This window comes from Myodes glareolus, chromosome 12 (genome assembly GCF_982192425.1).
Source record: "Myodes glareolus chromosome 12, mMyoGla1.1, whole genome shotgun sequence".
Taxonomy (NCBI): Eukaryota; Metazoa; Chordata; class Mammalia; order Rodentia; family Cricetidae; genus Myodes; species Myodes glareolus.
Window position 1 is genome coordinate 34854285 of NC_142037.1, and position 26468 is coordinate 34880752.

The window sequence follows — 26468 nt, forward strand, 5'->3', positions numbered from 1 at the left end:
AAACTCCAGTTCCAGGGCACTTAACACCCTCAAACAGATATATGTACAGGCAAAACACCAATGCACATAATTTTTTTAAAAAAAGGATAAAGAAAAAAGGCAGACCTTCAGCTAATGTGATGTATGTACAGGAGAACCCTCTGCTACGGTGATGTACAGGGGCGCCCTCCGCTGGCAAAGTGGCTAGTTCCCAGTCTAGCAGCCTCCTCTATTACCCCTCTCCGGCCCCTGTGTTCACAAAGAGTCCACAATGCTTTCCAGAACAATGCTTTATTTTCTCCAGCTCCAGTGTTACAACTGTAGCACCACAGCAGACACCCCCACATGGGAACACACTGCAACTCCCCGTACTCAGAAGTCACAAGGCGAAAACAATCTCGAACACAGGCATTTTCAGACGTTCAGAGAATAACACTGGGCCGCTCTTATCCCACAGTGTGCGACTGGCGGCACATCTGTTGTTTACAGACACAACTACCCATAAATAAAGTTAAATAGAACCTCACTGGCATAGCAGTGTGTTGGAGATACAGCCTTGGGGTGACATTTGGAGGGGGATGGCTGTAAGACATGGTGGGGGGACACACACAAGCACACATAAAAGTAATTATAGTTATTCCAAATAAAAAAAATAGTCATGACTTAAGAACATTCCCATTTTTAAAGATCAATGTCTTATTCTATAATAAATTAACACTCATCTATTAAGTGATTGACTGTCATGTGGCCTGATCATGAGAACACACACAGCTAAAGTGTTAACAGTGAACCCAGGTCACACGGTCCATCCTCGGGTGTCACTCCAAAGATGCCGACAACTCTATTAACCTGGTCACTGGACAGGGGAAGCATTTTCCTATTTAGATCTTTGCGATGTCAAAAATCACAATGCACAGGCCATTAACACGCACGGCGCGAGGACAATACCAACCCTGGAGCAAAGGGTGACAGGGACAACGTAACCCCTAGAGGAGTAAGAAACACCTTTCACTTGCTCAACCTGTGGTGGCTGGGTGGGCCGGGCTGGTTAAAAAGCCGCCTCCCTCCCTGTAGATCCTGCCCACCATCACCGGGAGGGGGCAGAGAGGACTGGACCCCTGGACCTCAAGCCCACAGAGTTCCGAAGTCCTGGTCTTAATTCTCCAGCTTACATGGCCATGGCCACAGAGGCTATTCCAGACAAAGGTAGCTATAAAGAAAACCCAACAGGGAAGATTCTTTTTGCAGCAGGACTCGTCACCAGATGGACCACAGGGTGCGGTAGGAATGTTTCAGACTTGGACTTCAATTTTACTCTAGACTCTATGATCTGATTCCCCCTTCCATTGATATTTAACACTACTCAACACTAGCAGGGAGACAATAGAAACACGAACAGTGAGAAAAGGACACCAGTTAGCCTCAGACACGGCAAGCACAGAAACCTCTCACCCTGTGGTATGACAGCTCAGCAGCCAGCCACCGAGCCCTCCTGGAGAACTTTAAGTACTCGAGGTGGCTCTCTCCTCCTTCTGATCAGAATAAAAAAGAAGACAGCTGACCATCATCTAACTTCTCACGGTGAGTGGACAAAATCAAAACCTGTGCCCAAGGGCACTGGGTGATGTGTGGCCCCAAGATGAAAAGTCTCCAAGTTCAAGCTGAATTTTCCCCAGGCAGTGGCACCTATCCACAGGAACTTAAGTAAAGTCCATGCTTCCCCAGTGAGAAGGAGCATGCTAGCCATGGCTTCCAAACGAGACCAGGGCCAAGGAAATGAAAACACTAGTGTGTCCCCTGCTCGTTCGTAGACAAGCTGGAAGAGAGACATTGAGACCATTCTGTTCTCTCCATGAGAGTGACAGACTGGAAGACACAGGCTTGTATGTTCTCTCAGAGATGATCGACCAGAGCAGAGAGGACAAAGGTTCTCAAGTGACACAGGAGGAGCCTAGGCTGCTGAGCGGCTCTGGAGAGGCAGAGAGAGAGGGTCCTAGCAGGCTTCAGCTGTGCTGTCCAGGCTGAAAGGCTGGCCTCAGTGCAGTGAGAGGCCGTGACGGGCAAGACCCGGGGCTAGAACAGGGCAGGGGACAGATGAAAACCAGAAATAGTCCAGCTGGGATTTTCAAAAATCCCTAGACTGCAGGGGAAATGGGTTAAGAGGTGACTTTAATAACAACACAGAACGACCAAATTAGCTGAAGTGCCTGAGAATGAGGTCGCTACAGAAATCTGTCCTAAGACCAAGGCGGGAATCGTCCCACTAATGTGCTAGGCAAATGATGGCAAATCCAGTGCTAAGTGCTGATCAGGGAGGCACACATTCACATCACTCTCGGGAAAGGTGAAGGCCAGGCATTCTGATTCTCCTGGGCCCACTACCCTACAGTGTGGACAACCAGCATGCTTAGTACTGTACGGGTGTGTCCACAGATGGAGGCAAATGCTCCAGGGCCATAGCTTCGGTCCTGGAAATCTTAGGAAAGACAAAAGGCACACACGGGTGACTTTTTGTTGTTTGTTTAAAAAGATTTTTTTTAAAAAGAAAAAAAGCTCCAAGTGATAGATCATTATTTTGACTTGTTTTCAACGTACCTTTTTTCCCCCATGAAAAGAGAAATTCAAAATATAAACTTTGTATTTATTATTTTACATTCAAGTTAAACTCCCTTGGGAAGGGTGCTACACACAACTCCAGGCCACAGCAAGCCATTTATTACTTTGGTGCCTTTTTTTCTGTTTTGTTTTGTTTTGTTTTGTTTTGTTTTACTTCTCATGATGGAAGAATTCAACTCTCTTATTTAAAAAATAAAAAAACAAAAACAGGTACATCATCCCAACTCTAATACTATTTATGGACACACACACAAGCGCACACAATTTCAAAAATCTCAATGTAGAAAAATAAAGGATAAACATTATCCACCTCTTTTAGACTGGGTAATGGTCCTTTTATGTATACGAACTCTTCTTACTGGGTCATTGCTCTCCTCTGCGGTGTGATCTAAAGATCTAGGGAGGAGGCCACAGGGATGCAGAAAAGCTACATTCCTCTCAAGGAAGGAGGAGAAAAAGCAACGTCTCACTCTTCTTCCCAAGTTTTCCCCACCTACCACCACCCAGGGCGCCCCCACAGCCAGCCTTCTGAGCAGTGGAGGCTGCTCTTTCCCTTTCTAGGGCACAGGGAATGAAGGGCCCGGCGCAAGCACCCTGCAGGTCAGGGGGATGAGGCAGGAACAAAAGATGCTGGAACCACTTCCCACTGCCCGTTCCTTTAGTACAGAGTTCGATTCTCCAGCTGCCGCTTTGTAAGGAAATACTTGAAGAACTCATAGACGGACCAGGAGATGGCGGTGGAAGGCATCTGGTAGATGACTCGCGCGTAGAGACCTTTGAAATAGCCAGAGAGCCCGTTGAGCTGGTATACCATCCTGAAGGCGTTGGCCATGCCCGACAGCCGGCCGCTGACATTGGCCAGGGAGAGCGCCATGTTCTCTTGCGTGTTGAGGAGGGTCTTGCAGACATCCAGCGGGGTGGTGGCAGCTGCGGCCAGTGCACCGGCCAGGCCTCCTGAGATGATGTGGGACTGGGGGTTGTAGTTCCGGAGAGGGTTGACCTGCTCCTGCAGGAACTCGTAGGTGATGAAGTGGATGGACTGGAAGGGGATGTTCATGGTCAGCTGGGTGGTGTAACTCCTGTAGAAGGCCCCCAACCCCTCGGTCCGCCACACCGTCCGGATACAACTGAGGGCTGACCGGTGCTGCGAGTTGTACATCTGTAAACGCTGCTTCACCACTGTGTCCGGGTGGGGAGGAGCAACCGACAGGCAGGTGGTTGGTTTGGCCCCCTCCCATCCCAGATGGGAGTGGAATGGGGAGCCGACCAATAAAGAGAAACAGCATGTTAGAACACACACTGATGACGGGTACCAAGACAGCACCCACACAGCCCCAGCCAAGAAACCATGGAGAGCCAGCTCCAGGCAGCCTGCCTCAACTTTATTTCATTTCATTTCTACCTCTGGGACCCCATGCCAGGAAAGTGGGTACTTCTAAAGAATTTCCTGTCTGAAGTCCAAATGAGAGGTCACCCCCAAATGAGGCCTTCACTTGAGGTTCGATTAGACAACCTGATCCCCAAGGCCCTAGCCTTCTACACACTTGCCATGAATATCTCCGTCTCCCTGAGCTGAGCCTGGTGGCACATGCCTTTCATTCCAGCTCTTAGGAGGCACAAACAGGCGGCTCTCTATGAGTTCAAGGCCAGCCTGGTCTACACAGGGTGTTCCAGGCCAGCAATGACTACATAGTGAGATCTTGTCTCAAAACAAAACGCTAATCTACAAGAGTATCCCTGACTTCTCTGATTCTAATCTCTATCACAGTTCACCTGGGACAACACTAGAATTACATCTGTCCAAGCTGAGTGGCACCCCCTAGTGCAGATTCTGGCTCTGAGACAAAATAAACAAATGGTTCATAGGACCGGAGAAAATGAAGTGCGTTCCCTAGAATCTGGAATGACACCTACACATGGCCAAGAGCATCCTTATGATGTGGTCCATCTTTAAACAGGGACCCAACTGAGTCAAGAGTAAAACCAAGTGGGCAAAGGAGATGAGTGTCATGTAAATTATTTAAAAAAAAATGACTGTGTATGTGTGTGTGTGTGTGTGAAGAGATGGTTCAAGTTAAGAGCACTGTTGCTCTTCCAGAGGACTCACATTTGATCCCTAGCACCAACAAAGAGGCTCCCAACTGTAACTTCAATTCCAGGATCCCATACCCTTTTCTTGTTACCAAGCTCACATAAATACATGCAAACAAAACACCCACAAGACATAATTACTTCTTTTAAAAACACAAACACCCAGGTATAGTAGCATTTACTTAGAATCCCAGAAATCTGGAGGCTGGGACAGGGGAATAGAGATTTCAAGACCGGCCTGGGTTACAAAAACAAACAAAAGTACTGTTTAAATAAACTCTGCTTACTTAACATTGACCATGTGACTGTCATTGTCAGGTCCCTGTATGAACAGCTTTTTAAAAAAAGAATGAATCCCAAGATATATACAGCTAGTCAGTCCCTCTATACCATGATTCTGTATCCACATATTTAAGTAACTGTACATCAAAAGAAGCAGGAAAGAAAACAGTCTGCAGCAAACACAGGCAGGCCTTTTCCTTGGCATTATGCCCTAGGGGGACATCATACAGCATCTGCTTACATAGTACTGAAACCTAGGAATCAGTCAGAAATGACTTACGTATGCATATGGACATCAAGCGGGATATAAATACTGCCTTATTTTACAAGAGGATCCCCCAAATAAAAGAGTAAGAAAAAGTAGCCCCCCTCAAATGGCGACATGCTAATTTTAGAGTTACATAGGGGTAATAATTCTATATATTCACTTTTTCTTGAAATATTCTATAATCATTACAAATCAAGGGTGTGGTGATGTATATATGCCAATAATCCCAGTGCTCAAAAGGCTAAGGCAGAGGGCTGGAGAGACGGCTCAGAGGTTAAGAGCATTGCCTGCTCTTCTAAAGGTCCGGAGTTCAATTCCCAGCAACCACATGGTGGCTCACAACCATCTGTAATGAGGTCTGGTGCCCTCTTCTGGTCAGCAGGCATACACACAGACAGAATATGTACACGTAATAAATAAATAAATAAATATATATATATATTTTTTTTAAAAGGCTAAGGCAGAAAGATTTGGAGTTTGGGCAAGCCTGGGTCTCAGAGGAGTTCCGAGGCATCCTGAGTTATATGGTGAGATTCTGTATTAAAGGGGGTTGGTGATACAACCCACAGTGAATGAGACAGAAACAATTCCTCTACATCTGTGATTGGAAAGAATGAACAGTGTCTGATGTGTATATGTGCTTATTGATCATGCCCTTAAACATGCACAGTGTCCGACGTGTATATGTGTTTGTTGAGCACACCCTTGAACACATAGGTTGTACTGTACTGAAAACCATGCAAAGCAATCCCCAAGGATTCTGCCCCAGTGGGCCTGGGGCAGGGCCTGAAGAGTAGTTTCTAACTTCTCCTAGGATGCTGCCAAGTAGGCGGACAGCTCTGCTTAGCTGTTTTCATGACAGGAAGCGCTTAGAACCCCAGGGCTCCCTGGCTTTCCTGAGATCTCCCAGTAATGTATAAAGAATGAAATCTTCCTGCAGGCTGATGAAGCCAGCCCCTGTCCTGCCCCCAGCTCCTCCGGCCTCTCCACCTGTCCCCCACTGTCCCTCCCTGGAGCCGTGGAACATTACCTTCTGCTGGATTCATTACTGCATCGTGGAGTAGGGTGGCCATACTCCCAGCTATCCCTGCAAAACAAACTCCAGAAAATCAACCGCTGACTCCAGGCATCCTGGAAAGTTCCTTGAACTTATGGTCGGATGAACTTAGCTTTCTATGGATCAAAACTGACTAGCGAGAGGCTCAGCCCAGGTGAGCAAACTTTAAAACCCCAAAGCGGAGGTAGGAAAGCTGAACTACAACAAGGACCAGGGCATCTGTTATACACATCTTGGAGACGTTTTCTTTCCTTGTAAGTCAACCGTGGGAAAGGTTGGAGCCCAGAAACCACACTTTGCCTAGACTTTGATTCTCTTGTCTTGAGCCTTTAGGTACAGAGAAATCTCTAGGCTACTGACGAGATAACACCACACATATGACTAGCTACCTTAACTGAAGTCTAAGCACGCTTAGGACTGGACCGGTGAATGATCGTCATCTAAGGTCTCTCCGGACCTGGCTCTGAAAGCCTGAACCGGTCCTGAAATTTCTCCTTCTGGCTTCTTGGTGCCTCCCACTGCCGTGCAGCTACCTGCCAGTTACAATGACCAGTGGGAGGGATAGGGACAAACTAAGTCACCTCTCAGGAAGGCACCTACCGGCTCCTGCCTACTGCACACACAGACACCAAGGCGATTATCCCCAGAAAGGTGCCAGCGACCATAGGATTTGGCACACTGCTGTGGGGATAGCACTGGGCAGATAGTCTCCTCCAAAGAGCTGAGCCATTATGGAAGGTGGTTTGGGTGAGAGGCTGGCCTGTTAGTACCGCCTCAGAGATGCATGAGGGTTAGGGTTAGGCGCTTGGTGATGGTCACCAGCTGAAAAGCCAAGTCACCAAAGTAGCCAAGGATGCTTGTTTCTAAGGGTGACTGACAGAAGGGACGCTATTCTGTTCTGGGTAGAATACAAAGCAAAGGGAGCTTTACTGATGGTCACATCCATTCCTCCAATGCCTCAAAATGGATTTTGTCAAAGTAAACATATCTTATGCTACCTGCTCTCCACAGTCCTGTCTCACCCACCGAAAAGTCCATTAAAGTCCCGCCCCATGCTACCACCCGACCTGGCATATTGGCTCCTGACTCACAAACGAGTTACCCGCAGACGCCCAGTTCCCAGTCACCCCCTCCCCGCTAGATCAATCACAGGAAACTAGTTCGGCCCTGGCTTGCAGAAAGATGCGACTCAGACACACGGAGGAGGCTGGGGGGGTCAAAGGCCCGAATCGCCTGCAGCTTAAAGCGGGGAAGGCCTTCTGCCGTGGCACAAGTCCTCTGTCAGCATAAACCATCTTGACCTTTCCAAACTTAGTTGGATCCTGGTGCTGGAGAGACCTGTTGGACCAGTTTTTAAATAGTCTCAAAGAAGTTGTCCTTTTCTGTGTTTTGTTTTGCTTCCAGCATTCAAAAGATTTTTTTTTTCCTATGACTGATCATTAATTGTTTTGAGTGGTTTTGGTAAGGAAAAAAAAAAGCCCACACAACAATAAATACCAAAACACCTCTACCATCAGCTTCCTCCAGAGAAAGAGGGAATGAATAAAACATGTGTACGAGTGCATGTGGAGGTGTGTGCGTGTGCAATCACGTGACCCTAGAGTTCTCTGTTCCTGAACAAGCTGCCGAAGAGACGAAGGCTGCTGGGTCCTGGGGAGGAAGAAGACCCAGGGAGCAAACACTGAAGAGAAGGGCTCCCTAGCTGCACACAAACGCTTTCAAAATACCATTAGCGAGGTGGCTGTTTCCTTGGTGGCTGAAAACGTCATTTAAAGTCCTTTTCATGTTTTCGTAGCAGGCAAAATACATGGCATGTGCGGGCCCTGCGCCTGTCATCATCACGTTCAGGCCCCTCAGGGGCCTCCAGAAGCCTTCGGTTTGTATGATCTTCTTGAGGGCGCCATAGATGCTTGTATACTGGGCTCTGGGATCTGGATTCAAACTCTGCATCCGTGTCTGCGGGAGACAGAAAGTAGGTATGAATAGGGGAGTTAATATGGACAGACGCTTGCCCCCAGTCTCTGTGGGGGACTTGACCCTAGAGTCCCCCACTAAGGACACCAACATTCATGAAGGTTTAACCTTGTGTGAAAGGCTACGGTGCTTCGGGTCTACGCGCCTGTCCCCAGATGATAGATAATGTAATACAAATGCTCTATGAAGGCTGTGGGATGAGGCTCCACTGTGAGAATGCTTGCCTATCGTGCACAAGGCCATATGGTTTGAGTCCCAGCACCGTATATATAAACCATGCATGGTGGGCATGCCTGCAATCTTAGCACTCAGGAGAAGAATCAGGAGTTCAAGGTCAGCTTCGGTTACACTTGTCTCCACGAAACCGAACAAACAACCAACAATTAAAAAACCCACCAACAAAAGTTGCCACCGCCACCAAAAAAAGTGCTATAGGAAGTTATCAGAGTGCCCTGCTCAGGGACTAAAGACAAGATCTAACAGTCTGCATGTGCTTAATACAGGTGTACATTTTCCTGACTTAGGATGCACAGTTGGCTGCAGCTGCTAGTCTGGAGAAAACCAACTGAATTATCTGCATCCTTCTGGTCTGCTCTGGTTCCCAGCATCCTCTGGTCTACACTGCTTCCCAAGTCTTGTGTACCCTTCTACCCCTGAACCTCTGTGTCCTGTCAATTTTTCCTCAGGCCCTATCAGGAAATCTCCCCAGATCCCCTGGGCCTCACTCACACTGTCACCTCTAAGTATCTTTTATACTGTGTTTGTATGAAGCAATAGGCTTCGCTCTTACCACCTCCTATGCATAGAAAGGAAAGTCTACGTGAGGAGAGGCCATGGCTTCCCCAGCTCTGCTGGCCGCCAACACTCCCGCAGGTATGAAAGGCCCATGAGGAGATAGGGGTTAATTTCATTATTTCAGCCTGGCAAGGCTGAGATGCACAAATTACCTGATCAAACATCAGCGTGCTCTAGATGGTTCTCTAAGGCTTGTTTTGTTTAGATAAGGCTAACAAAATCAGTTGTTCCTGACTTTGTGTGATGTTGGTAGTTATCCATCCTGCTGACCTGCAGGGTGCAGGCCCGATGGTGACGTGAGCCAGTTCCTTAAAACAAATCCCTCAGCCTCATTCCCTCTCTATTTGAAAAGATCTGAAATCACTCAAAGTTTCAAGCAAATGAGGTCTTGTCTTTCACCAGGCTGTGTCTCCTGTGGCTGTCAGGATGCCAAAAGTGTAGCCCGACAGATGACACAATGCCTTGTTTTGTGGTCCTGGGCCTTGGCAGCGTGGGGCTGGAGTGGATTCAGATCTTATGGCTCCTATTGCAACCCTGGTCAGCCAGCTCATCTCTCTAAGCATGAGTTCATTCCGGGGGGTTGGGAGATTGAAATGGCATGGCGTCTAAACATTTCTGTAGCAGGTGCTAAAGGAGTCATGGGTGTGATGGCATTTCATTTGTATTTTAATAAATGAAATTTGCCTGAAGATCAGAGAGTAAAACAGCCCCACTGGTCAGCCTTACAGACCAGGCAGGGGTAACATACACCTTTAGTCCCAGTAACCACACTAGGGGACATAGAAACCAGGCGGTGCAGGTCTGTAAATCCAGCCCTGGCGAGGATTATAAAACAGGAGGAGACAGCTCTCAGTCGGTCTCATTCTGAGAGTCTTGGGGGCAGGATTGCCATTTTGGATAGAGATAGAGGTAAGAGTCAGGGCTGGCTGTTTTGCTTTTCTGACCTTCAGGTTGAACCCCAATTTCTCCCTCTGAGTTTTCATCAATAGTGTTACCCACAGGGGGAGGGGTGTTATATAAAGGGGACTAATGTGGATCCAGGATATAATCTCCGTGAGAGCTGAGACACCACCACCCCTAGCTTGGGCTCTAGCTCTCATTCACTGCAGGGACTAAGGCTTGGTAGACATACTGATCCTGTGCACTCCCAGTGGATATAGGAATTGACGATGCAACTTTGCCAAGTGGGCTGGAAGGATTCTGCGCCACCTGGCCCACCTCCCCCAGCAAGAACCACACTCTCGGGGACTGAATCTATCCTTCACTGTCAGCATCATTTGTCCATCCCTAGCTGATGTCAAGGCTACAATCCACTGTGGTTCTCACGCTGTACTGTGCCCCACTGAACACACCTGTTCCTGAAGACAAAGCTGAGCTTAGGGAAAAGGGTGACTCTGGCCAGAGCAGAGGCCCCAGTGCCTCCTAAAGGGTCTGCTGTCTTGTGCCTCTTCTCAGCGAATGATACTGGTCAAACAGGTGGATTACTACCTCCTCCTGAGCTCCTGGCCTGGGGCAGGGTCCTGCCAGGGTTTTTGAGGATGTCCTTGGATCCAAGCAGGCAGAAACCACAGAGCCCAGGGCAAGAAGTAGGAGCAACAAGGTGAGAAAACAGAGACAGCAGGGGTAGCTACTGCAAGACCTCAGACGAGAGCAGATGCTGGCTCTGGCAGGCCCAAGGGTCTGATTCAGCATGTTACCTCTTGGGTCCCCAGCACGTTTGATCTGAAATTGAAAGCAGGGAGTAAAGCAGGGGCTGACTAGCAGAATCACCTGGGAGAAACTGTGGCTAGATCTATGGTACCACCTCAACATGTACGAATTCAATTCCTCCACTGATTCTAATCCCTGTAGGTAGGAAGACCCATTAAAGCACTCCTTAGGCCCCGCCCAGCCCCTGGTACTTTCCAATAACTTTCTCCACACCAGTATGGGATTCATCGCTGGTCCTATGAGGAGGGAGGGGAGGGGGGTTGAGGGACGGCAGTGGGCACAGAGCCAGGCAGGATGGGAAACAGTGGTGTCCAGTGTAGGCTTCAGAACCGGCCTGAGGTGGCTGACCCTGGCATGGCTGTCCTCAGCTGTAATAATCACCCAGAGAGCTCCCGGGGAGCAACACCTATCTCTTCTTCACCTCTTCTATAAAGACAAGATCATCACGCAGGCCTTTCCTTTACACACATATCCTTCACAGCTCGTTGGGCACAGCATCAACACTAATGCTTCCCAGGAAGTCTGGCAATGACTTTGCATTTCCATCCCCTGTTCTGATAAAGACGTGGCGGCTACGCCAAACACTATTGAACCTAAGTGCACCAACCTCCTAAGAAAAAGGCAAAGTCAAAGCGGGCATCTCTGCAACCTGGTGGGTGTTTCTGTCCGTGGGGGTGCTCAATGATACTCACCTGGAGTAGAGCAGGAGGCCGTGTGCATGGAGCAGGGCCCAGATAGGCCCTCACCAAAGAGCAAACACCCAGAGTCAGACTCTCAAAATAGAAAGAAGAAAAGACAGCAAGGAAAAGAAAAGAGAAAAAGAAAGCACGTGACAGGAAGGAAAGAGGATAACCCCTGAGGCGTCCAGAGGTGGCACGAAAGTTGGCATAGCTTCAGAGGAAAGGCTGGAGCCAGGTGGGTGAGGAGCGAGGCAGACGGGTGAAGAGATGCAGGGAAGGAAATCAATTTAACCGCTTACTTTTCAATTCTCAGTACCTCTGTCTATTAAATGTAAACAAGAGAGCTGACAGTCTCTGTCTGATGGGTCAGAAGTGGAAAAAAAGTAGGTAAAAGCAACCCAAAAGAACGAGGATTTACTCGACCGAAGACTGGATAAGAAAAATGTGGTACATTTACACAGTGGAGTACTACACAGCAGGAAAAAATAATGACAGCTTGAAATTTGTAGGCAAAAGGATGGATCTAGAAAACATCATAGTGAGTGAGGTAACCCAGACACAGAAAGACAATTATCAGATGTACTCACTCATAAGTGGCTTTTAGACATAAAGCAAAGAAAAACCAGCCTACAGTTCACAATTCCAGAGTACCTAGACAACAATGAAGACACTAAGAGAGACATACATGGGTATAATCTACATGGGAAGCAGAAAAAGACAAGATCTCCTGAGTAAATTGGGAGCATAGGGATCATGGGAGAGGGGAGGAGGGGAGGAGAGGGGAAGGGAGGGGAGCAGAGAAAAATATATAGCTCAATAAAAACCTTTTTTTTTTTAAAAAAAAAGCGCTTTAACAAGAGAAAACTGATATTTTTTCTACTATGTATTTTACTAGAATTAAATGGTATACTGAAAATGTATGCATTGCACTGGATGTAAAATAACTCTTACCAATAATGTATAAACAATAGGGAACTCCAGTTCCAAAATAAGTCTGATGACATACATAAAGGTAAATACATCAATATCTACACACTGAAATCAGACAAAAAGTAAAATGAATTTCTGAGTTTGAAGGCACGTGGGGAAAAGATACTATTTCATGATTGGTTTATCACAAAATCAGTATTTGTCCGAAGTTGAACCATATTAATAATCAATGTGTTGTTCACTTTTAATAAAGACAAGACATATCGATATTTAAAATATTAACATTAGAAAAAGGAGGGTTTAGCAAAAATGTGGCTATCCACTTCCCAGAGTACTGCGCTGACAGGAGGGACCCACCACAGTCAGATCCACACAGCTGGGAGTGGGGGCGGGCAGAGGCTGAGGGCGGATGATGGAGACATGTTTAGGGGGCACAGGAGTTTGACTCTGCAATAGGAAGAGTTCTGTAGATTGACAGTGGCGATGGTTACACAACACCACGGACCTGGGAGATGATGCTGAGCTGTAGGTACTTAACAATGGTGAGGATGGCAAAATGTATGAAAGGTGTGTGTGTATACGTGTGTGTGTGCATGTGTGTGCGTGTGTATGTGTATGCGCGTGTGTACAAGTGTGTGTGGAGTGGGTGTGTCTGAAACGTCACCTAGTGTTCTCCACCTATTCCTCTGAAACAGGGTCTCTTCCTGAACCTGGGACATATTTGCTCAGTTAGGCTGGAAGTTTTCAAGCCCCAGTCATCTCCAACTCCCTGGGAGCTGGGGTCATAGACCTGCATAGGATGACTGCCTTGCTATGTGGATGCTGGGATCCAAATTCTAAACCACATGATTGCAAGGCAAGTACTAGTTCTCTGGGCCCAGCTTGAAAATGGCATACATGTGTGTGTGTGTGTGTGTGTGTAATATGCATATTACATGTACATTAGGGTATATAATATATACAATCTGTATATTATATATATATAACTACATTTTTTTAAAAATAAAAAGACATGAGAAAAGTGAAGGAAATGAACAAATGTGGCTACGCGAAGATGCAGAAAACACACGCTCGCACGCACACGCTCCAGAGAAAGGATTTGGCTGAGTTTCATCTTCATCATTTTACATTCATTTGTGTGTATGTGTGTACGTATGTGAGCACGCATGTGCCATGGTGCACATGTGAAGGCAAGAGCAAACCTTTAAGGATGAATTCTGTCCTTCTACCATGTGGGTAAGGGGGCTCAAACTCAGGCCACAAGGCTCCGCAGCAAGTGCCTTTCTCCAGCAAGGCTCCCCAGCCCATCGGGACTTCGGGTCCTGCGTTAGACCTGGATGCCTTTCCTTACACTCAGTCTCCATGTTTGGGCTGTAATTCCTACCTCTTAGAAATCTATTCCACACATCAGCATGCGGTAGGCTCTGGGAAACCCTTCCGGAAAGAAACTTGTTTAGCTCGTTTTAACCAGGTACTTCCTAAACATGTGTCTTTGGCAGCACAAGCGGTTTTTCTCATTTAATAAGCAGTCACACTTGGCCAAGCACACTTGTGAAAACACAGCTGGGGCCAACAGACAAACCTCTGAGGCAGGAAATACAGGGAGTCTGTATGTGTCAGAGACCCTGGGGCAGCCCCTCTAGAGGAAGGACAGAGGACAGGATGGTCAGCAGGGAGCGGTCAGGAGTAGCCAACAGCAGGAGCGCAGCCTTTTCTGCTTCGGAGCTTTCCCGAGCCGCCTTCTGCACTACCGCCACTCACTCTCAAGGGGGCAGCAAAGAGCAACGTGCTCTGGGGCTCGGCCTAGCTCTGTCACTCATGAGTGTGGCTCTCGGTCAGGCCCCCTTGGGCACCAGGTGCTTGCGGTACATGAGGGATTTTAGGCAATGTCACATGCATAGGCCAAGCTCCTTCTATAAGCTTCCAGAGAGATTAGGAGAGGGGTCATCTCTTTCTCGTACCCTCCCCAGGACAAGACAATAGCCTGTTCTCTAACCTGGGGAGGCGGGGAGAGGGGAGGAGGGAGAGTGGAAAATGTGTGTGCTGTCCCAGGTGAGCTCGTGGATCATATAACCAGAGGCAACGAGCCCGTGGAGCGCAGCCCTGTCTTTAGATAGAAAACACAGGACCCCAGAAGCACCTTCCCCTCCACCTGATCCATGGGGAGTATGGAAGCTGGGTCCGGCCCAAAAGAACAAAAGAAAACCTGGAAGAGAGGTCTCGGAGCTCCCAAAAGCACTTGCTCGGGACGCTGCCCAGCCCAGGCACCAGTGTGTCATCACCAAAGCACTGACTCTGCCCGAGAGTCGCTGGCGACTTTCAATCTCCCATCTCACATTTCTCAAAAGAGGGTGGAGAGCGGACCTTCCCGGGTTCAAAGTACATGTGGCACTTCCAGGGTCAGAGATAATGTGAAAGCCAAGAACCACGGGGATCCAGCCAGGGTACGGGTTCCAAAGCCCTGGTGTGAACATGCGCATGCACGCATGCACACACACACACACACACACACAAACAGGCTCAGCTCATGCGCTCCACTGAGTTCCCTCCACACTGGGAGCTGAGGTTGCCCTGCAGACACACAAGGCCATCTTCCACCAACAGCCACCCACAACACAGAGGGTTGTGGTGGCCTAGGAGTTCATTCCCAAGTTGAGACCTCCCCATGACTCACCCCACAGCGGCTCACAGCCCAAGGCCAGCAGGAAGAGGCTCCTCTGGCCAAGTGTTCTGTGGGAAGCAATGTCTTTTGGAATGAAGCTATAAATTCACCCAGGCCTTGGAGAGCCATGTCTGTTCTTCCGGAATCCTTGGGATGTCTACAGATAGTGGAATACTACAATACTACAAATGTGGAACCCCAAATCCGGAATCCTTGGGACGTCTACAGATAGTGGAATACTATAATACTACAAGTGTGGAACCCCAAAACACAAGAAGCAGCATGAGCAGTGAAGCCCTCAATACTCAATTTATCTATGTCCCTAACCCACCAGCACCTCTAAAACACCAGCACCCCTAATTCACCAGTACTGCTCAATTAGAACCTGCACCCTTTTTCATTCTGCTCTACAAAAGACAGACTCACATTGGTCCCATCCTGGTCCTTTGAAATCCTGTATAAACAGCCAGCAGCCAGCACCATTCCCATACCCACTAACCAAGAATGAAGCAGTGGACTAAGTCCTGGAAGAGAAACCATGGCGTCAACGCATCTCAGCTCACCCACAAGCTCTGAACTCCAGCTCACGCTTTGCTTTGGTAGAAAGTTGGTCCTTAAAATTAGCATACATAGTAAAGAATTTTATCACACTGCTTTCACAGGAGTCAGTACGCTTCGCTCTAACTCATCAGCTGTGCTTTGAATTTACACCATCCGATTTAGAAACCACATCCACAAGACACACTTCCCTATCCGGATGTACGAAAATAAAGACATGCATAAGTGTCTATTTAATGAGGAGGAAAACCGTGTCCTTTGATGTTTAGAGGTTTAGGGAGCAGCAAGAGAAGATGACCACCCGAGGGGTTGCTGCTGTCTTCTGAAATGGTGGGGGGGGGAGTCTACACAGCACTCAGGGAGTCTACACAGCACTCACAGTGGGCGCTCCAAAACGTGTATTCTGAACAGAGACCTCCCATGCTCTGCTGAGAACTTCTAATTGGGAGCAAGCAGAAAGGCTGGTCCAGCTCCAATACCAGCTAGAAGGACGGAGTTAGAAACAGTGAGGAGAGTGGGCCTGGAGGAGCCTGATACCATGCCAAAGTTCCTGAGTTTCTTCAGGTGGCCCCAATGGGAGGAGGCGGCCAAGAGAAAGTGTGTTCATACGCAAACAGCGAAGGTTCTGTCCTCCCTTCACCCCCGACCCTCGGGGATCCCCATCCTCTGAATGGTGTTATGTCCGAGTTCCGCAGTCCTGCCTTCCTGGCTATCTATGACAAGGGAGGCTCCTCACACCTGCCACTCCCCAGGGAGGGACAGTCCTGAAGCCCGCAGGGTCCGGTAGGGTGTGCTTTAGGGGGTAATGCTAGTTTTGCTTGTTATGCTAGCCATTCAACCAGGTCCTCGGGCATATCAGGCAGACACTCTGCTGACTAATCTAGGTCCCGGCCAAGGCACTTGCTGTTTCTGGGGGACAAACTGCATTGTGTGTTGAATGGAATTCCACCTTGGCCAGAATAGTCAAGTTCCTCAGGCTGTGTGAAGGAGTCACAGAACCAAGCCTGCTTCTCCCCCTGTGGCCACACAGGGGCGCACCAGGGTACAAAGATTCTCACCTCCAAGGTGGCCAGAGAGGGACCACTGCAGCTAGGAAAAGGGACAGGGCACCAAGTTGTCAGAACTTGTCACTACTGCTCTTTCTAGACTATTTAATTTTCTAGACTCTCTTACTCTGGGAAAAATATAAAGTAAGCCCATTCACGGAGGGTATGGGAACAATGAACCAGCTGGGGGAGCGCACAGACATGGGGAAAGGGGTTGGGTATTTGAGGAAAGAGGACCATGTGAACAAGCAGAGTTAACCGGCAGACAAGATCATGTGACTGGGATATGACGTGCAGGGATGTCCCTCAGGAAGGTATGGGGATAGGAGGAGCACTGGCCAAGACTCAGAGGAAGAGCTGGAACATTACATGGGCATCTGAAGATGGCTATAAGAAAGGCAGGTTAGCACCAGACAACAGAAAGGAAGGCCAGTATTGAGCCAGTGAAGCTGGAATTCAATCAGCTGACTTCCCAGGCATGGCTATATGCTACTTAAAACAGTGACGGGACAGCCAGCAGGAAATCTCAGGCATTTGGCTGGACAGACAAAAACCCTCCCTTCAGGGTCCCCAGACAGGCTGGCTGCTCTCTCCAAAGCTGTGGCCACTGTCACACACACCACTCGGGTTTCCCCTCTACCTAGGGCAGCAGCTCATACATAGCATGCCTATGGCTCCAAGGATAAGAGGCTATGGCTCCCATTCCTGACCCCAGGAGCTGGCCTTGGGTTTAATCCTTTCTCCAGAAAGCCCCACAGCCAGCAGGGAAGGACAAAAGAATCCATGCCTGGCCAGTTTACTCAAGACACTCTCAGAACACCCCAAGTGAGACACACCCCAAGAATTAACCAATCTCTACCCTTCAGGTGGGGCAAATTCCCAGGATACCAGATAGCAGGCCTGGGATCTCATTGGGGCAACTGTGACCTCATTGGGAGACAGAAGGGAAACCTGAGACACGGGTCACTCCTTCCCACTCAGAACAGAGCCTCTAGTCCTGTTTCTGTCATTTACAGACTGGCAGACTCTATGCCCTTATCTCTATTTACCAAAAATACTATAATAAAAACAAGAAAAGAATGGCAAGCTCATTTTATAAATGAGGAAATCGTGGTAGAGAACCAAGTGATGCAACTCCAAATTCCTGCCTGTCCCCAGCATGCACCGCTTCTATGATCACACTAAGTCACATGAATTGCCTAAGTTCCCCCAGTTTCCTTAAGTTCAAGTCCAGGCAGCTCTTAGTGGGCTCTGTCTATGCATGGCCTACACCATCGTCCTCACAGGCCAAGTCCTGAGCCAATTCCCCCAAAGACCTCATGGCCGCTGTCTCCAGTCGAACTAGATATAGTGCTGAATCAACATATCACCATTTGGTCTCCGGAAAAAGAATTTGGGCCAGATACCCATTGAGGTCATGGGCAGGAAGGGTATCTAAGAGGGACAGAAACATAGAGCTGAACCAGTAATTGTCTCAGGCCTTCTTCTCCTGCTATCACAGAACACCTTCAACTGGCTGTAACAGCAGCCATGTTTGGGGGAAGTCCAAGTACATATGCCAATATTTGGGGAGGGTCCCTGCATTTTGGAAGGCAGAAAGGCAAAGGCAAGCAACACAGTAAATCCAGCCAAACACTCTCATCAGGCCCTCCCCCACTCCCATGGTAACTGACCTCTTCCTGTATCGGGGCATCAATCCATTCAGTAGGTGGGAGCCCTGTCTCAGCCTCCCCCTTGAAGGACCTGTTTCTCAACTGTGCTATAATAGTAGTTCATTTTCTTTGTTTTTTTTTCCAGAAAATGTAAATTTATTATTGTGTTTCCATTGTCAAAATGCATGCTCTCGGTCTTTCCTTCTTGCCTTTGAACAAGGCCAAAAGAGACACACTGGTTCCTTTAACAGCCTTAGAAAGGACTCTGGGAGCATCACCTACAGCGTGACCATTTGGACCAAATCCAGCAACAAAAACTTCACGGTTTTCCTCAGTGAAGGTCAAGCAGCCATCACTGGGCACAGACGCTGTAATCTTCCTGTCATTCTTGATGAGTTGAACCCTGACACACCTCCCGGCAGCAGAATTTAGCCGCTTGACTTCAACCCCTGCTTTTCCCAGCACAATTCCCTTTGCATGAGAAGTAGGTCTAAAAAGATTGGCCTTCAGAGCTGTGCCCACATCGGCTTTCTTATATTGTTTATCATGCCGTTTTGGACTCCACTGGTGACTGCAGAACTTCCTGGCCGTCCAGAGACCACGACACTTGCCCATCTTGCCAGGTGCCACAATCCAAACGGCAGCAGCTCAATTTCAACACTGTGTTTTAAACAGGATGTTCAAAACGTACCAGTATCCAAAGGCTAATGCGTCCAAGAGACACAGTTCAACTCCATGCCAATAAAGTGCACTTCTGAGGCCTCCCACTGACTCAGCCAGTCTTGAGGAGCTGAATGGCTTGTAAACACTCCATTCACAAGTAAGGACAAGATGTCAAGACAAACTGGAGAAACAGCATGTTATTTTCACAAAGCATAGGTAGGCTTGGCAGGCCACAAAAGAACAAATTTAACCCAAGAGTCCCCATGCAGGCACCACAGAAGCCTATCGGCCTGGACCGGGCAGGTTCACTCTGCGCGCATGAGAGAACAAGGATCCAGGAAGATAAGCAAGGTCGTGCTGAGGCTCTGCCGGCAATGGTTGTCTGGCATGGTAGGGCTACCTTCAAAGTTCTCATTTGCCTTCTAAGTGCTACTTCCCACCCCACTCCCACACCATTTACCTCCAGCTTTGTTCCGCTCTGAAGGAAAAGTAACACAGAGCTAGCTGGTCAGGGGGACAGCGCCCTCTGCCTGTCCTTCAACTATATCTTGCTGGAAAACCCAGTCTCAGGGTCTGGTGGATGCCCACTTCAACCATCCACACAAGGCGTCACAGAGACACAGCTTCTACTCTCTGTCTGGGGACGTTAATTGATAGCTCAGTACGATAAAGATGGGACGGGACGGGATGGGATGGAATAGAGAGACGGGGTCAGAGGGTCAGAGACAGGTGAGAGGCTTCACCCCAGAGGATGATCACTTTGGGCCACTGGGCACAAGGCTGGGGACAGTGGAACATGGAGTAGAGCTAGCAGTTCATTATCTGAGTTAGGGTCAGTCCCAGCAACCTGGGCGCAGGCATCTGTCTTAAACGGGTCAACTAAATACACAAGTCATTGTGGAAAGCAGAGGAAAGGGGATTTGATTTATTCAAGGTGCCCACGCTTGGAAGAGAAACACAGAGGTCCAGTGGCGCCCCCATTCCATACTCGGGGTCCCGCTGTGACGCTTTGGCTTACACAGAAGGAAGAGGAATGTATACACAGTTTTAGGCAAAGTGGCAATCACTGCCTCCGCTCTGGTCTCTCCTACAAGGTGATCAGAAATGCTGACAACTGTTGTGACCTCCTCCAGGGAGATAAGCTCCCTGGCACTGCCACCAGCCTGCAGTCTCTTCCTTTCTCCAAGCAGGAGACTCCTGGGGGAAATCCCAATACCTTGGGCTTCGATATCTCAACAGTCTGATAGTCAAAGGGAGGGACAGCTCCTTAGGATATCTCCATGCCTGGCAGGGACAGCTACAGGTTCATCCACCACCAATGCATGCCTCCATCCATCAGGTGCACAGCGAAAGCTGATTTGAAGCCGGGACACAAAGATGGCCCAATCTGCTGCCACCTAGTTGCTGAAGTCCTGATTCAACTTTGTAGCTCGGCAACTGACTTGACCTCTCTGACCTTCGGCTGCCTCACCTGCAGAGAGACCTCTTAGCTTGTATACTTCCCAGGATGAAGGAATGAGGAACCGGTACCCTTCCGTTCTGCCATCCCACTCAACAGAGTGAAAGCGAAGGCCCAGGAGAAAGGAAAGTTGCCCAGGCTGTCCCCGGGGGGACACCACAAGACTCCCACAGTCATTCCTCTTCCCTGTCATTTCTGAATGAAGGGATAGAGCTGCTTAAATTAATCCTGGTTATATAACAAAGGGAACTTGGACAGCTAACTAGTGTGGAGGATGGGGAGCTGTCACTAATATCAGTTTACATGAGCTAAGAGAGTGGCAAACAAAAGTGCTCCAGGAAGCTCGCTCACCTGGCCTCCTGGCTCACCTTTACTGGGTACTAAAGTTCCAGCCCAGGGCTGGAGAGGGTCCTTGAGCAATCAGATACACTGAGACCACTGTGTGGTGTGTTATGACCAAGCTCCCCCTCAATGGCAAGCCTTTGGCCTCGTTGGATGCCTTCTGGAGTGCGGGCAAGTGTGGCTGCCGCAGGGTGGCAGACAGGTGAGGGTGGAGATCAGCTGCAGGTCTGCACATAGAAGAGCCTCCCTCCCCTGCCCATGACCCCCACCCCTACCCCAGTTGCCCTGAAAAACTTTGACCTCCCGCAGCCCAGAGATGGGATGCAGGTGTTCTGGCCTGAGATTCTCTAGGAATGTACACCTGGTACAAATGCTGACGTGGTGGTGGGACTCACTTTGCCAAACAGATGGTCCCCCAAAATGTTGCTTGGCCACCACAGAGGCACTGAGCGATCGTGTCACCTCTCTGGGAGCCCACTGCCACGGAGGCTTGACATGCAGATTCCTAGTGCTTTTGTTCACCATCTTGTACAACTACAAACACAGGCTGAATGAAGAAACGGGGCTAACACTGTCTCTAAGAACACATTCCGAATATCAAGTCTCAGAATCTACATAACTGGCAGCACCATTGATAAACAAAGGCGCATCAGTGTGTCGGAATATTTAGTTGGAGGAGGTAAGCCTCCGACATTAATGCACGTTCATTAATGTACACTGGACTTATCTGCAGCTTGAAAATGGTATAGGAGGTCCTTCTGTATTTGTGTTGCTTTCATTGGTTAATCAATAATGAAACTGCTTGGCCTGATAGGGCAGAACTTAGATAGGCGGAGAAGACAGAACTGTATTCTGGGAGAAAGAAAGCAGCAGATGATAGAGTCAAGCCGCCATGAAGCTGCCATGTCAGACACGCTGAATCTTTCCTGGTAAGCCATGACCTCATAATGACATACAGATTATTAGAAATGGGTTGAATCAAGGTGTGAGAGTTAGCCAAGAAGAGACTAGAGTTTAGGGGCCAAGCAGTAATTTAATTAATACAATTTCTGTGTGATTATTTTGGGTATAAGCTAGCTGGGTGGTCAGAACAAAAGGCCCCCCCCACTCTTTACTATATTAAAACACCTATATTTAAAAATAGTTTTTTAAACACACCTAGACAGGCACGGTGGTGCACACCTAAAATCCCAGCACTTGGGAAGTGAAGGCAGGGAGCATATAAACTCAAGCTCAGTCAGGGCTGTACAGGAGACACTGTCAGAAGAAGAACCAAAGGTGTAGAGTGGCTGAAGACCAGGGAAAACCCGAACCCTCGTGCACTTGGCTTAGCTACTGTTCCATTGCTGTGGCCAAGGAACTCATACAAAGAAGCATTTAACTGGGGGCCTGCTTACAGCTGCCGAGGGTAGATGGTCATGGTGGGGAGCACGGCCGCACAGATAAGGATGCAGCTGGAGCACTAGCTGAAACCTCACCTCTTATCCTCGAGATAGAGGCAGAGAGACTGGATCTGATAGGGGCCTCTGAAACCTCAAATCCCACCCCTAGTGACACAGCTCTTCCACAACAGGACTGCACCTCCTAATCCTTATCCTTCCCAAACAGTTCCACCAACTAGAGCCCTAGCATCCAAATGCATAAGCCTATGGGAGCCATTCTCCTTCAAACACACTATTTACGACTGGTAGGAATGTTTAAAGGACAGCCAGGCAGCTCTTCTAAAAGTTAAAAGCAGAGTTTCCAAGGATCCAGCAATTCCACTTGCGGGGATACACCAAGGAGAAATGAAAGCGGGGTCTCGGGGTATTTGGATGGGCAGAAAGAGTCCAGTTGTCCATCACAGACAGAGATAAATGTGATTTTAGTCATACAATAAAATACTGTCTAGCCTTAGAAATGGTGGAAATTCTGACATGTTCCATTATGGGTGAACATGGAAGACATTATGATAACTGAAATAAGCAACTGCAAAAGGGCAGATTCTGGTTACATGAGGCACTAAAGGAACAGCATTCAAAGAGAAGGAGCAGAATGAAGCCTGCTAGGGTCTGGAGGGCGGGGAAATAGGAGTTCGTTATTTAAGAGTTGGGGTCTAGTTTTGCAAGATAAAAAGATGCCTGAGTCTGGCTACATCACAAAGGAAAAACATTAAACTTTTGAAGGGTATGCGTGCAGAAGGCAAGAGATGGCTGTCAGTAAAGCACTTGTCAAACAAGCCCAAGGACCCAAACCCAATCCCAGAACTATGCAGAAGCCAGGCACAGAAAGGCGCTGGCGATGGAGGTGTGGATCTCTGGCGCTCTCTGGCCTGCCAGCCTAGCAGTTTTGGGTAAAAAGAGACCCGCTCTCAAAAGACAAGGTCAGGGGCTGGAGAGATGGCTCAGTAGTTAAGAGCACTTGCTGTTGTTATAGAAGATCTGAGCCCAATTCCCAGTATCATGGGTTACATCTATCTGTCATTCCAGTTCTAGGATATCCAATGCCCTCTTTCTGAACTCTGTGGGTACCAAGCACACATGTGGTACATAGACATACATGTAGGCAAAGCACATACATGTGTGTGTGTCAATGTAATTTAAAAATTTACAAAAAAAAAAAAGATAGCAGCTCCTGAGGAACATTCCAGGTTATCTCTGGCCTTCCCACACATGAACACACACACACAGAGAGTTTTAACAAGGGCAAAACAACATATTTTATGTACATGTATATTTAGTCTCAATTTCAAAAAGATTTAACCTAAAGTTTGCTCCAAGCATGTATCTCAAGAATCTGGACTCAGAATTCCCTGAGGTCTCCTGCAGGCCAGCCCTCCAGGAGCTAGCCTTTTCCTATCTTAGGCTCTCTGCGGGGTCAGTCCTCCCCACACCCACCCACCCAGAACTGTCCCTAGCCCAGAAGTGTATGGAGAAAGCATCTGAAAAGAAAGACAAAGTGCTTAGGCCACAAAACCTGAGCTCTGCTCCTCCCATAGGCCAACCTGCCTGGATGACACAGCACTTCTTCCCCAGCCTGTGCCAGCCACTTGCCACCCCAGGAGACACCCTCCCAGAACACATCCCAGCTGTTCGGGCACAAGGGAACGGACGGATGAACACCAGCAATGTGTCTGCGTGAGAGACCAGGTGGCTGACAAGGCCAGTGGCCCTGAGACACAGCCCTTGGCATTGATACCAAGGAAGGGAGGGGGGCCCAGGATTCAGGGGGGTGCAGCTCAGCAGAAACCCACACTGCATCGGGAGACGGGCACCCTGTGCATGCCTCCAAACTGGGTGCGGCCCTGCCAGCTTCTACAAGGCCGCCTTCCACACCCTTCACAGAGCCACCACACCTTCTGCGGTGTGCCCGGTGATTAGCCCAATAAACAGAGGAAGAAAGCAGCATTCAGAGCGAGCCTGTCGCCAGCCTTCGCTTGCTCATTCCTCTGCGTATAATTATATCAGGCGGGGCATCTGTGCGGCTGCTTCTTGTGAGAATCATCCACTGTTGGTCACTGTGCCTCACCGAGACATTTTAACAATGGCCAAGGAGTCAGGGGCCAACAACGGTTCACCCACATGCACACAGCAGGGTCTTAAGTGCTCCCCAGACTATCCTCCAGAGTCCAGGGCACAACACACAGGGAAACGGCCAAGGCCATGAGCACCAGCAAAGCTGAGCCCCAGAGGTCAGGGTGTCCCAAGGGTCTAAGGTTTGGAGATAAATTCCCGGGGCCATAATTTGCACAAACTCTACTATTAATCTCGACAGCACAGGGGGATATATGTGCAGTCAGGCCAGTCACACTACGGACCTTCTACCTTGTCTCCAAAAAGGTGACACCAGGTAGGAAACCCTAAGCATCACATGCAAAGGCCTCGGGAAAGGACACTCCAAAGGATCAATCAGAAGTTTCAGGTTTCAGTCTCTGGGGCCCGTTTGTTAAATCGATGTTATGTGACTTGCACAGTGTATGCCTGACACTTTGGAGTTAAGTTTTCTCTGGACGCAAAGAAGGCAGAAAGCTTCCATTACGGGTGAGAGCCAAGGCTAACTAAAATCTTTTCCCTGGGAAGAAGGAGCGAGGAGGGTGTGTGATTTAAACCAAAGCTGCCTGAGAGAAGGGCTCCCAGGGGTGACAGAAAGATGAGGGACTAGGGCGAGAGTGAGCCCAGGTTGCAGAAGTCCCCAGTAGGGAAAAATGACTGTGCTGCCAGAGATCTTCCCGTGAGCTATCTATTCGTACACTGCTGGGGGCAAAGCCCAGCAAGGTGGGCGGGGTTCTGGCCTTTGAGGTATTTATGATCTAGTAGGGGAGAAAAAGGAAATCCCAAATCCCTCAATTTCCAAACTCTGAATGTCTTAAATAGGCAGTGCTATAGAAGAGATGCAGGGGACCTAATTTAGATTAGGGAGTGATGGCAAAGTGGACACCAAGGCTAAGGATGGGAAAGTTGGGGATGTGGAGGAGAAAGAGAAAGTTGCCTGCAGCTTGGGAGATAGCTCAGTCATTGGTGAAGTACTCGCAAAGGCCCGAGTCAGACGCCCAGAATCCGCACTTAATAAATAAATAAATAAATAAATAAATAAATAAATAAATAAATAAAGCCAGGCACATAGGCTCACTCTTGCAATCCCAGCACCGGGGAAAGGAAGGTTTAACCTGGGGCTAGCTTGCCAAACAGCCTAGCCTAGTGAGAGCCCGTCTCAAATAGGGAAGGTAATGCTAGGCGTGGTAGCACCGGCCTTTAATCCCAGCACTCGTGATGTAGAGACAAGCAGATCTCTGTGAGTTCTAGGCCAGCCTGGGCTACATAGGAGACCCTGACTCAAAGCAGTAACAACGCCAAGGCTGGGGAAGGTGAAGCTGGTGTGGATGAAACACACCCAGGGTAAACAGCACCTGAGGAGTAATGACTAAGCATTGTCCTTTGGCCTCTATAAACACAGACACGTGCACACACATACACACACAGGAAAGAAAAGAAAGGGACTCGGGCACGTGGGACTGTGGAATGGGAATGTGGGTGAGTGACTTAGGGGACTGTTGCCCCCTAAACCTGGTAAGGGTGGGGAGATGAGCCTGGGACCACAGCCAAGGGACTAAGAGCTTGAGCTGAACCCAAAGATGAGACATGAGGAGGGCATTTTATCCTTGGCTCTGTGTTTTTGTTTGGTTCTGACCTCGGCCTTGAATTCAGAGAAGGAAAGAATCGGGGTGAATGGAAGGAGATGGATCTTTGCTGTTTACCCCAGGATGTGCAGCTGCCACCCCAATCCCCACCCCGAGAGAGGGGAGGATGCGGGGGAGGAGGAGCTTGAGCTCATCCACTTGGCCATTCCTACACGGCTCCCCCCAAATGCCCAGCCAACGCTATCTGTGCTGCTGGCAGCCCTGGATGACTTTTGATCATGCCAGCTGACCCCTGGATGACTCAGCTTCCTGGTGATGAACTTGTGAAAGGTCTCCGGCGGGCAAGAGTCAGAGCGCTATAAACAGAGCCCTCCAGAAACATCTGGGACATTCTCCCCTAGGTTCCAGGGCGGGGCTGCAGTCAGTCAACATTCTGGAGCTGCTTGAATGAAGGGTCTGCGCTCTTGCTGGCGATTTCAAGTCAACAAAATAAACTATAATTTTGAGGCGGGCACTTTGGAATTCTGGGACAAGGCAGGCCCCCCCCCAAAAAAAATGGTACATGAGCAGTTGGCTCCTCTCCCAGAA

At 48.7% G+C, this 26468-nt stretch overlaps 1 protein-coding gene and 1 pseudogene across 3 annotated transcripts in view; both read right to left on the bottom strand.

Annotated features, from left to right (window-relative positions):
* Positions 1–254: 254 nt before the first annotated feature.
* The window catches only part of Slc25a37 (solute carrier family 25 member 37), a 41862-nt gene continuing 15648 nt past the window's right edge, over positions 255–26468 (bottom strand). Inside the window, exons 2-4 of one of the 3 annotated variants that reach the window (XM_048422110.3) lie at positions 8021–8249; positions 6267–6323; positions 255–3774 (exon numbers count right to left, since the gene is read on the bottom strand). In XM_048422110.3, coding sequence (XP_048278067.1) covers positions 3254–3774; positions 6267–6323; positions 8021–8249 — 807 coding nt within the window. In that variant the 3' untranslated portion in view covers positions 255–3253. The other 2 variants (XM_048422113.3, XM_048422111.3) reach the window with 2 other exon arrangements.
* Positions 16492–21947, bottom strand: LOC125392339 (small ribosomal subunit protein uS12 pseudogene; annotated as a pseudogene).